The sequence below is a fragment of the Varroa jacobsoni genome, unplaced genomic scaffold, assembly GCF_002532875.2.
Source record: "Varroa jacobsoni isolate VJ856 unplaced genomic scaffold, vjacob_1.0 scaffold_452, whole genome shotgun sequence".
In the NCBI taxonomy this organism is placed as follows: domain Eukaryota; kingdom Metazoa; phylum Arthropoda; class Arachnida; order Mesostigmata; family Varroidae; genus Varroa; species Varroa jacobsoni.
In genome coordinates, this window is record NW_019213354.1 from 118,194 (window position 1) to 131,614 (window position 13,421).

The 13,421-nt window shown below is 38.6% G+C and overlaps 1 protein-coding gene across 1 annotated transcript; it reads left to right on the forward strand.

The window, feature by feature from the left end:
- The first annotated feature begins 1,076 nt into the window (after positions 1-1,076).
- Positions 1,077-9,064, forward strand: LOC111260563 (uncharacterized). Its single transcript, XM_022833436.1, has 11 exons — positions 1,077-1,561; positions 2,067-2,148; positions 4,409-4,630; positions 4,898-5,135; positions 5,614-5,778; positions 5,957-6,052; positions 6,294-6,487; positions 6,648-6,776; positions 7,037-7,139; positions 7,296-7,409; positions 7,810-9,064. Exons 1-11 carry the CDS (start codon positions 1,542-1,544, stop codon positions 7,983-7,985), a joined length of 1,539 nt encoding a protein of 512 aa, XP_022689171.1. The 5' UTR covers positions 1,077-1,541; the 3' UTR covers positions 7,986-9,064.
- Positions 9,065-13,421: the final 4,357 nt, after the last annotated feature.

Genomic DNA, 13,421 nt, shown 5'->3' on the forward strand with positions numbered 1-13,421 from the left:
ATTTGTTCTACTTTGGCTCTAAATGCTGCATGTCAACAATAATATTTAGGAGCAAAATATGTTAACGAAGCCCTTCCTATTATAACGGGCGAGTTCCGATAAGACGAGATTTTTTTATTACATTGTACGAACTGCGTCCTAAACGTGTTCCAGATCTCTACCCAAGTAAAAAAACACCGCCAAAAATACGATATTGATATCACTTTCTCATAAATAAAAGCCGATATTACAAATTTAGCAAAACCATACGTCTAGCGTCGCCGCTAGACACGTCATCATACGCCTGTCGCTTGGTTTGGTTTTAGGCCACAACGTGTCCCCACTATAAGCAGGCAAATAAGTTATGCACAAAGCTATCACGGTGGCCGTAATGAGTTGTCCACATCTAAGCTAACGTATAATATTATCAAAAATTTAGGTTAAACATTGTGAAAAGAGTTGTTCTAAACTGGCTAAAAATACCAATGCGGATAAAAAAAATACACGGAAAACTTCCGCTTTTAGTGGGCACAAAAAATTGTAAGTTAGCCTAGCTTTCCGCTGCAGACAGATGCATTCAAAAATTCGATAGATCTGTACATTAAACGGACCACACTATATGGCTATATTCCGTGGGTTGTCTCATACCGGTAGGCTACTTGCGATTCTTCCTTTGCATAATACCAAATTGCGATACAATATTTTAAATTTGAGAAGAATACTTAAGACCGTCTCGAGGATACCTCCGACGTTCCTTCGTCTGATGAAATCGTCCGATCATTCCCGAATCGATCATCGGCCGAATGATACGGAGCGCCTTTTCCCTAGTATCCAGCTTCGACCATTTTGTTTTGTACATGTTTGTCGAAATGGCAAATAAACAGCCACGAGAGTGTTCTCTATATACGTTCCACGGGCAACCCGCCTGCGGAAAAATATCGCTGTCACGTACGACTTATTCTTGTATATATGTGTTTATACGCTTTATATTATCTTTGATTTCTCACATGGAACAGAGTGTACGTAGGCAACATACTGTTAGCGTATAGAGAAATCAAAGCAGAAGAAGGTTTGATAGCCAATGAGATCAACGAACAAACAATGTCGCCCGCTTTCAATTAAAGTCTACTAGTCGCAACGCAACCGTCGCACTAGACACTACTTTATCTGTTTAGAAATAACGTATAACGATAACAACCGTGTATCCATACTGGCTAGCACATTTTACAGAATGACTTCAACAGGCTTGAAGTGGAATGTGAGTACGAAAAAGGAGGAGGGACTCCAGTCATAAGAAGGGTAGGCGATACAATCGCCTTACTGGTCGGGTCTCAACCGTCGTCTTGGAGACCGAACTCAAGCGGAGGGCTCTTCTCGAAGGTGCTTGTGGTCGCACACTGCTCAGCTGTATCGGCCTGACCAGCTAAGGCGTATTCAGTGACGCGTTTTGCGCATCGTTATCGGATCTTCCTACCTAGGACAGCGACAGTTTAATGTGAGCGCGGGGGAGGTCCTGGTGGAAAACGGATTCGTGTGTAACTTTTGACAGAGACAGCAGACTAATGAAGGACAAGTCGTTAAGGTTGGTTTATTTCTTAGTTGTTTTTACCGTTGCTGAAACGGCAAGGGATGTTAAATGGAAGTTATTAGACCGGAGGGAATTAGCTGTCAGGCCAAGCAGCAAAAGATCTTTTATCTTAGATAAATTCCGGTGTGTTTAATCAAATTTCGGTACCACAGTCATTTTTGTTACTGAGCGTTGATTACTCTACATGGGTCGACGGGATGTAAAACGTGCAGATTTTATATATACGGCAGAAATGTAAATATATATATATATATATATATATATATATATATATATATATATATATAGCTATGGGACGGCCTTTTACTTTGGGGTACTTTAGCTGAAAACACATCGGAAAAACATACACATGCTTAAATGCTTTTTTACTCATTTGTTAAGATGAAGCAGGAATATCTGGTTGAAAGGTACATCTCTCAGGTGTGCATGTCTGATAGTGAGGTTGCGAAAAAGTCTTAGACAGCTAAATCAGTACGCATTCCTGTCGTGTCTTACGCAGGTTTTTTCATCGTGCCGAATTGCTGGAACAAAACGACCTCCGCTCACTTTGTATACGCCGCCTCGCGACGATACTTGTCCAAGTAAGTGTTTTTAAGCGATGTTTTACGGCCTGGTATTTAAATTTTGTAAACAAGTGGCTTGTGCGGTATTTATTCTTGTTTATACGCTTTGAGTTTGATCGAAATCACTGTAACAATCTTCCTCCTAAAAAATCAATTTTAGGTTGCAGGACATATGCCCTATTTTGATTGCAGTTCGCCACCCTTGTATAAAACATTCAATTGACTTCTGAGTTTTTTGAGTACTCACCATTAGTCGCTGTTTGGGGCTTGTCATTTGCACCGTCTGAAAAATGTTATCAAAGCCTTTCTCATTCAACTGAACGTAGCTGTTTCATCGACACTTATAGAATGTTTACTCAAAAAAAGTGAGACTCAATTCCACTGTTGGACAACTGGATATCACCAACCGGCATATGAAAGGTCAAATGCATGAAGGAATAGGTTGAATTGCAAATCTTCTTTGAAATTCCATAAAGGTCTCCGCAGTAATCTATGCAGCTGAGCTTCAAGTAGGTTGAAAGAAGCCAAGTTACTGCTTCAAGTTCCGCCAACGACGTAGAAGCATCGAACACTTGGTGTGAATAAGGAAAGTTGTAACACATCAGTAGTTAGATATTTAAGCTAGTGTAGTATATATTTCATCAGTGCATACAGATCAAGTAGTTTTTAAGCGCAAAAGTTGTTGCCCTTAAACAAAGTCCTATATGTTACGTAGAACCAGATTGATTTGGCGTGATAATTTTATAGCCAAAATTGATGTCTCGTGTTTTGATAGCACAAAACTCTCTGTGCCGTGCAAAGGGACATAACAGTTGCATCGTGTTTTGATTTTCAAATGCTTCACATCGGTGCTAAACAGAAAGGAGCAGAACACTTACATACGAAACTTATTTTCTGCTAGGGTTCCATTACCCTAATCCTAGATTGCTGTTTTTCAACGTAGGTTAATTATTCTGGCAGTTCCATGAACATTTTAGAAGTGGCCGCATGTAAGCCTCAGCTCAAACAATACCTTCGATTCGTGCACGTGAACGTGGACTCACGTGAACTTGACCTAGATAATTTCCTTCATGTTTAACTAGCATGGAAACCCCCATTAAGTTAAAATCAATGTGAATCAATACCTAATACGAATGAGCTGGTGTCTTTTCGTGCATAGGTTATTTAGGTCGTTCAGAAAAGGCACCTAGCCTTTAAGGCACATAAGAGCCCAAATGAAGCTGAAGACGTTTATGATAAGCGACGTCCAGGGGACATTTAGGAAAAACAAATATTCCTAAAGATTAAATAAACTTTTCGATTGTTACTGAATTGTTTATTGGATCAACTAAAAAACCGTTGCTCGTAGCAGGCATAAACTAAGGCACGTATGACGTAGACGTTTTCATTATGACCCGTTTGGCATTTTCCTGCAGAAGGGATTCACACATATCGGCCAGGATCGGCGAAGAGGTGTACGTGTGCCATCTCTTCAGAGGGAATTCTACAAGATCACGGCATCCACATTCAACTGTATCAAGCCACCTCAGTCAGAAGAGGTCGGATTAAAAAATGTACCTAGAATTTTTTTCTCTACTTCCTCTCTTATCTAATAATAGATTTTGCTTGACAGTTTTTTGGGCGACAATCGATAGAACCAGAATTTTTTCCTACTTTGTTCCCAATAACAGTTTCGGAACTAAGCGACACTTTCTGGTAGAGCTTGCAAAAACTGCCCGCAAAGCACTAGTCCTTTAGTTTCACTACATATGCTGATACACATTTATGTCCAGACGTTCCCCTAACCTGCCATCTCGAGGACTCTGAGCGTGCTCTTTCATTTCTGTTTCTAACCGGGCGATTTAGCTAGGTACAGAGGGGTCACAAATTCGACCTAAGGGTTTCTTGAGTGCTTAAAATATTTTCTTATCTAACGAGGAATAAATACGAGAGGGAGGGATGCAGCAAGCAAGCATATCATGGTATTGGTGATCTACATTGCACGGGCTGGTTCGTCATCAATATTCAATCATTCCTGCGACTTTACTTTTATCGAAAGAAATGTTTATTCAGACTTCAATGGTAATATACATATTAGAATCAAACGAAATAGATTTATTGGAACTTGTCTTATTATTATGTACTTACACTTATTACTACTCTAATTTCATTTTGCCAAATATATCGTTGAATCCATGCCTAAACTGTCACGTGGATAGGTTAACTAAAGCTAGTACAACCTAAAACTACATCGGTTTTAACAAAATATTTTTGATTTTTTTTGTTCTTCTTATTTTAGGACCAACGAGCTGTGCTGACCTTGTCATGTCTACCATCAGTTCTAGCGGAGGATCTCCTCGAGGCATGTGTGGCTTTAGTTGCCCCAAAGGGAATCCTTCGCTATGGACATATAGCAGATGTGCTCGCCAGCGGGCGTCTTGTACGGTTGTCCTTGTGGGATGTAGAAACTAGCGCCAAAGACTTGTCTGCGATAGCTCGAAAGACCTGTGGAAACCTTCAGGTAATTAACTCTAGTACGCGTTTGCTTATTGGTTCCTGATTCTAACTTACATTTCCTTGTTTCTTCTAGCCATACAAGTGAAAGTGTTTTCGTAAACTTTTCATCGCAGAAAATTCGTACCTAGCGACCTAGAGGGCACACAATTTCGTTCATTAATTCTTTGCTATAAAAGGGTAGATTAAGTGAGAATATAACGTGTAAAAGAACGAGTCGTTTTACAGTAAGTATAACGTAACGTCAAAATGCTGTTATTTACTGATGATGCAGGAACTTGAAGTGGACGGGGTAGCGGTCCGAGGCCGACGACCTGAAAGCGTTTTGCGAGCGTTTCATTCATTTGAGCGGCTCATTGAGGCAAATGTGCGAACGCTTAAATGCGTGAATATCGGTCTTGCTCTAAATGATTTACTCATGTTATCTGGACTACGCCGTCTTGAGAACCTAACTCTCAATTTCGACTGTGCATATCATCTGAATCAACTTATAATTAGGAACAAAAATAGGGGTTAGTGGATCAACACTGGACAATCAACTTATTTTGGGAAGTTCTTTTGAGCCAAAGCCATTATGATTAATACCTAATATCAGTTGACAGACGAGGGTTGAAAAAGAAGATCATCCTCTGGAAACCCTTTTAATATAGCTATTTCGAGGAAATATTCCTGAATATCTCTCTCATTCATTTTTCGGTACTTTAATTGGCAGAGCTTGATCAGAACCTGCATTCGTATACGATGGTACCGAAATGTGTTCATGCGTGCTCTAGTCCTAGTGGCATCTATAGTTATTCCTGCTAATTTGAATGTTCATGAACTACTTACAGTGTGCAATGATTACCTTGTCAAAACATAGCTTTTTTTCCCTTTGAAAGGGAAAGGGCACGTCTCCGTTTTAGTAGAAGCACATTTATTTAAAATTGTAACACCTAGGGTTAATTTTAAGTAAGTGTAAAAACATTATATGTGTTTTTGGTATATTTGCAGAATACATTTGGCCACGACTTCGAAGTTTTCGTTATGGAGATTTTTTCTCAGCGCCAACCAAACGATTTGTCTGTCATCTTCTGCAAAAATGCCCTTTGTTATCACATGTTGATACAAATATCGCCGACTCACTGCAGCATCTTCATGCCAATGAATTTCTTGCCGGTAAATGGACATCAAGTAGCTTAATAGAGTGTAATTTCATATAAAGAATTTGCGATTCGGTCAGGTTTTTAAAAAAATAGTTTTAAGAAGGTCTTTTTAGGACTTTTAAACCATACTGCGGATTACGGAAATTATGGATAAGATAAGCAAAATATTATAAACGAATATTTTATTATAGGAGGCAGTCAACTTAGTAAACGTTATCCTCGTATTGAAAAAGCTGTTCTGGGAAGTTTTATCTATGCTACAGAGGATATGGGAGCTCGTATTCGTGGTAAGCATGACAATATATACAATCAAACAAATGAAAGGCATAATTTTTATACTCGTTATGGGATGATCCAAGAAGCTTCGATGCGTCTTGTCGCCTACATAAATGTTCTGGAGCAAATTGTTTATAGGCGGCAAGGTTATGCCTGAATAAAAGTATCTACTACGTAGAATAGATTGACCATATTTTTGGATACTATATCGCCATGCCAGTTTCCTAGAAATGACAGAAAGTGCGTTGACAGGCGCATCGGTCCTGAGCGTTCAGATTGCGGCCAGTGCACTCATACATTTACGCGACCTGGATTTGTATCTTGATTCGCATGACGCTATTCTGGTGCTTGGCGAATTCATTCAACTTGAACGGCTCCGTTTGATGTGGGTTAACAAGGAAGAGGAGGGAACCTTCACCCGAAGTCTCGAAACCCTACTAACGGAGGTAGCTAGTGAAATCCAATCAGTTTAGCATTAAATAAGTAGTCTTGCTTATACAATACGTAGCTATTTTTACATTATGATACTTGTTATAAAATATCAGTGTGATTGATTCCATTTAGTTCGAACTGCTGACCTTTAACTAGCTACTGCGTATCTCATAGGTGGGTTGTCAGTTGAAGGAGCTCTGCGTGCATTCGTTTGTAAATGTCGATGTTCATGAAATTTCATCATTGTGTCCTTATCTAGACTCTCTCGGCATCATCGAATGCCGTACCCAGTACGGACCTCAGGTGAGAAAAGCAAGACATTTGTTTAGGAGGAGAAACGAAATGTGTCTGTGTCGCGACTTAACCAACCTAGATAGAAATCAATAAATTCCTGATCATCTAGTCCGTTGCAGCTGTACGTATAGGAAATACTAAATAAGATAGGTGAAACTTGTTGCGAAAAAAAAAAAAATGTGCGACGAATAAAAACTAACAAAACAATATTGAATGACGTTTATTTTTTTCCGGCCTACACTCTTCTCCGTTAATGATCCCGCTAATAGGTTCGTCTTTGTTCATTTGAGCAACTTCAACGATTCCGCTTCATTCCGCCAAGATGCTACCCAGCACAGCAGGCTTCACTTGATCTACTTAACATACTTTACGGTCTGGTATAATATCTTCTTTAATGGGTACTATTTTTTGATGAACATTATTTAGTACTTTTATAATTGCTTCAGTTATAAAAGCTGTGGAGAATCTGGATTAGCTTTAAAGTAAATTTTCGCTAAGTCCAATTCATATCGCACTATTTTATTATAGGGTCTGAAGGTTTGGAAAAATTTATCGTGGAGTTCAAAGAAGCAGAAGATGAACTAACGAAGTTGGTCGACGAAATTGTAAAAATCAACCCTCTTAGTAAGCTCTTTATGGCAGGTAAGGGTTTATGTGATACAAAAGTGCATTTTAGATTGAAAACGATAGGACACGACACTTTTCTTTATTTACAGTCACGTCACAGAAACCCGTGTAACTATTTCGTAACATCGCAAATTGACGCAGCATTATCAGGTTTGAGTATTATCTAGGTCGATAAAGCCGGTCAGTGTTGTATAAGTGATGGAGGTTCCAAGACAGATTTCTTCTCTGATTCAAGTTGTTTAATCTGATCTACTAGGTTGAGTGAATATGAGAGCCTGTCTTTGGCCTCATGGTTTAAGTAATGGTTAGATTAACGGCTTAAACTAGATAGTTTCGTAATTAGTTTAATGCAGGTACGCTGCATTCTAGAATAAAATATATTGTCGTATGCGTTTTTTTCACAATTTTTTTATAGGCTTGTACTTTAGTCAAGCCTCTGCGGATCAAGCTATTGATGGACTTTTCAAGCTGATATCGTCATGGAAAAATCTTCGTTACCTCACCCTTGGCGACCCCGAGATTTTGCAGATTGTCATGGAGAGTTGCCCAAACCTCAAAGTCCGCCATGAGTATCTCTATGTTGGACTCTAAAATCAATATCCCCATAATGCTTTTGATAAATTAACCAGAGCTATTTTACCATAAAAATCCTACATTTAGGGGCTGAGCAGAAAATTACGCAATGTAATTTAGTATTGTAACCTAGTTAAAATATGCCCACGGGCATACTATAATGCGGTACTTATTTATTGAATTCATTTGTACAGAACGAAAGCAGCAAATTTTAGACACGTTGTGAAAAGGAACATGTATATTTATAAGAAATAATGCGGGAAATCGCACAGTTCCACACAACGCGCGGATTTCAGGCTGAATATTTCGTCCTTTAGCAAATTAGGTATTACCATGTTGGATAGTAACAATTTTAGAAGATACCAGTTAGACTCATTTAAATTGCGCTATATATTAGACACACTAAAATATCTACCAGATGACATACATTCTTTTTAGGAAAAAATTATAGATTGGCTACTTAACAGCTCAAAATATCGATGTAGATGTGATCTTTAGCGGATTATAAACTTTTGATCTCGTGTTGTATACACATCAGTAGAAGCATCTACGTCGTCAACGGAACTTGCTATATGCTCATCTCTACAATATCTACGGAAAATCTATTTGATAAAAAGCCAACATAATTTGTCATGAGGATATATTTTTTGTTAGACCGGACTCCTTTTGCATAAATGTGTACATGGTAAATATGAAATTAAATTCAGTTTTATTTAACGACCGTAATCGACGAGTATACCAGAAAACTACCAAGTAAGTCATGACTGTGATTGTTCATAAAAAAATGTTGCTTTTTTTTGCGCGGCGTTGCTAAGCAATGAAACGGTCTTACATCGGCATCACATAAAAATTTATACAAAAATAAAACGTGTACACGTGCATATTTTTCAGCGAATTTCTATTGGACTAAATACATCTACTAACATGTGTACTACATATAAATAAATATATATATAAACGACAGATTCCCACCCGCACGCCGAAAGGCACCAACGTATACAGCCCTTATGCTAACCGAGGTTGGAGGCACCCTGATATTTTATCAAATAATAAATTTCGTATGCTTTACGTTTAATAATTTTACTTTCGATATTACAGATGACTGCCCCGTTTTTTCTTCTTAGCATATAATCAATTTGGCACGAGGCTTCATTTATAGCATCGCCGTGCTACGACAGTGGTCTAATATTTAGGCATCTGATTTTAAGAAATGTAAGAAAATTAGGCCAATTCGCTTCATATTTCTATGAAGTGGTGCTACTAGTCATGCGCTATTTGTAAAGCACTAGATGGTTTACAAGTGATGGAACATCGCAGGATTGTTCTGTGGGGCCACAGTGTCGGATAATCCCGAACCAACTAGGAAAAATAATGTGAAATTGTCGCATGACTATTACGTCGTAACAGGCACTACTTGAAGGGCTACTGCGATGATAATGAGCAGAGTTGAAACTTGATTTCAGCAAATAGTTTTGGTTTTTTTTTCGCCGCGACATAGCTAGGATCACAAGCTGATCCGTAAGTGCGATCATCCCTTTTCGATTCTATTGTTGAAGGCTGGATAGGCGTTGTACACGTACGTAATGCGGGGTGGTGAGGCGTTTGGAAGGCGCTGAATGACGATTGTTCCAGCCCAAGTAAGCGTTGTAAGTAAGGTAAGCGTTGTCATGCTGAGATCCTTAGTTCTCCAACTGCACAATGCTATCACCAGGGCTACCCTAAAAGAAATTAATGTGAATAAAGATATATTATAGTGCAACTACAAATGCGAGTAATGATGAACTCTTACAAGATAAGCTAACCAAATACCCCTATATCGCGTGTTAGGGTTTTGCATATGAATCGAAAAGTCGAATTTCTCTTTACGGTGTTTTCTAACTAGAACTTCATAATAATATTTATTACAATCTCATCTAGCAGGCATTTGTAATAGTTTATAACCCAATATATTCAAGTAGCCGATTGACGTTCATTTAATGTCGCTATATAGACTGAACTCGTCTAGGTTTTTTCGAACCTTACGATTCTTCGCTCAGCCTGATCCCTGTGTCTGCCCCTGAACCGGTTAGTAATTTAGTTCAATAGCGTGCTTCTACAAAAATTAGTGACGGCAGGGAATTAAACGACTAGCGGTCAGCTTAAGCCAATTAGCTTGAGGAAGTGGAAAAGAAAATGATTCGTGAAAAGAGCACGGACACAATTTACATTTGCTGTCGGTAGTTCCAACCCACTGCTGGTCCTAAGAGGCTAAGCGGCAAAGGGGCTTGATACCATCGAAGCGGTCACAACTCCCGTCAACAAGGATCTTCATCACAAATTCTATTATACAATTTTCTTCTTTTTCTAAGCGTCGTAGGGTACACTTAAGTGGCAGGATCGCTTCTTCTGCTATTGTGATTGAAAAACGGAAAGAGGGACCACGTACGAGCCTTGACATAAATGTATTAATGAAATTATAGACATATATGGGGGTTGCAATGTTCTTTTCATAGGGTTCCGCTCGTTAGTCTAAACACCATTCCGAAATGGATGTATGTGCTTAAACAATTTTTTTTTTTTAATTCTTATCATTTTGTGGCACACTTTATTCACTAATGTATTATTATAGCTTGGTATATTTTTTCCTACTTTCACTTATCAGTCACAGAAAAATGTATTTAAAAAATACCAGATATTACAAATAGTTCAAGATAATAACCACAGACCAGCACCCTATGCATAACAAACAAAAAATTTATGTGCTGCGGAGTCGTTGAAAGCAGCCAAACATGTTCGACTATAGCTTCTATGTTTCCGTTTTCTTCCGTTTTCTGAACACTTAATTGAAAACTAAATGCGTTAATTGCTTGTATTTCTGTTATATATAAACACACACCGATACTGACGTTTGTAAGACTAGCTTACTTTGTGCACATTGTTAGTAATAACAGTAAACTAGGGAGTTGAATTCAACGCTGCATTCATATGAACTTTTTTCCTGCAAGTGTATACATAAGCAGATTTATAAGTCACAAACATCAGAACGGATAGGGAAGGGTGGGCCAAAATGAGCTTCTACTCTAAAACCTTGAAATCATCTGTCCCTTAACGGCAGATGTCAAACTGTAGTTTTTTTTTGTGTTAATTTATTATAGTATAGTAGTTTGTTTGTAAGTGGGACGTATACGCTGCTCAATTTAGGGCTCCATAGTCAATAAGCTAGAGGAAACTTAGGCGGCTCTTGCCCCCCAAGATATAGTACCCATTTTGGCCTATGTTGATTTACCTGGTAACTACATGCTTTTTGTCAATAAGTAATCAACAAGCAACCCTCAACTTAATTTGATTAAATCAAATATCAAACCAATCATCCAGATAGGCCTTATTTAGCCTCCAAATGTGAGAACGTCCAATTAGAAATAATTTTATAAATACTAGCAAAAAGTTGAATTGTATTTCGTTCCGGGAATCTAATGGTGTTGACGAGCATAAGATGTATACGCAGGAGCGATGTGCAAAGGTTCCTCAGAGTCATAGCTATTTACTGAAGTTGTACCCGTCGTCACTATGATAATTACAGGTCACACAAAATTTGAAAATGCTCCATATATACGCATATACGGAAGGTCTGAATATTTCAAACGACCTTTTTGTTAGGGAAGGCGTAACGTGTTTTTTAAGATTATATTTAATCGTTTACATAGCGTTCGATCTCAGTCTATGTTTCTTTCGACTTATCGCCAACGGTCTCACGAACGCCTTCAGCCGAAATCAGGCCTACTGGAAGAACGCCCCTTCTAAATTGATTTACATTATCAACTTACAGCTATTGCGGTAAACGGCAAGTTGTTATCGAAACTCAGAAGAAGTTCGGCTATTATCTCTTCATGCGCAACTAACCTCCTCTTAAATTGAAAACTTATTTTTCTTGCCTACAACAGATACTATGAAATATACGGCACGGGATAAAGATATCGACAAATATTTATAATTTAAATTGACACGCACTGTCATTGCGTCACCAGGTCCTGTTATTTCGCTCTGAAAGTTCTTTTAGCTTTACTCGTTGCAATGAACAGCAGGTTATTGACGATTTACTCATAACTGAAGGTATAATAGGTGTGTCTTTTTGGATGTAGGTACATGTTCAGATCATGCGTAAATTACGATCCTTCACTTTACATGGCAGAATGCGGTTCCTGAAAAGCGAATCTGTGACTCGTCACATAGTGCCTATCGAGAATGTTTGCGCCCAGCCTATGCTGGGCTTTGAGGCCGTAGAAGTAGCCAACCAAAAACGTCGAAGGAAATAAACGTTTCCGATACTAACAGTATTGCGTTCTAAACCACCGCTTCATGTAATTCAACGTGAGTTCTTGATAATGTTTTCGTTGCATAGCTGTCCCAATTTTTAGATCAGTATATGTGTAAACGTACCAATACATATGACTACATAGGCACCTAAATTACAGTAATTTAAGTACTGTATAAGTACATGGGCATACACTGTGAGCAGACTGACTCTGAACGTCTCTACATTGTAGTTCGTTAACGTATAACAGCTCCGTTTACGTATGTACGTCAAAATTTTGTAATTGATGGAGATTAGGCAATGAGTAAATTTTGACAATTTTTGTTGCGCGTTTTTTTCATTTTGCGCAAACGGTGCGGAGAAGAACTGTCTAGGCAAAGATAGCCGTAAAATACCGCAGTATCTGTAATTGTGCTGATTGGAACATTGGTGAATGCCGGTTACAGCAATTTTAGTTAAGAAGTACTGCTATTTAAAGCCAAATAAATGATTTTTTTTCAATTACGTCCTCTATAGAAGAGCAAGCGCTTATTTTTAGGGATTTGAAATTGGAATCTTGGTTGAGGTTTATATAGACAACAAAAGAGTACCTCAACATATCGTCGACAAATAAAGCAAGCTTGAGTTATCTAAATTACAAGTAAATCTTTGCTTATAATAGGAAAGTTGAAACAATAAGACTAGATTTGAAATTCAGATTTCAGGATTTTCAAGCAAACCCAGTAAGTGGTAGCCAGCTAACAGTGTTCACTAATATGGTTCATTCTATCAATGTATTTCTTCTTCATCCCACACATGCAGTCCCGCGACAGCTCACGTGGTACGCTTCTTTTTTCTTCATTGGCCTCTCTCTTTTCCCAGGCCGGGTGGCCAATAAATTGGACTGGACCAGATCCCCTGCAATAATTTCTTTAAAGGGAATGGGAGGATCGCCCCATTACTCAAGCTGTGGCTTCAAACGCGTTTATCGTGTATTAGTGTTTTTGGAGTACAATAAGCGCTACTCGGATATCGGCATGAGCAGCGGCGGCAGCGAATATTGTGTTAGCCGAGCGATCCCTAATGACGACGACGACATATGTGTTTACATTGAGCACGATGTCCGTTTTGGCACATTTCCAGTGGCATCCAAGGCACAGCGGGTCATCACTGCATGAACTGAA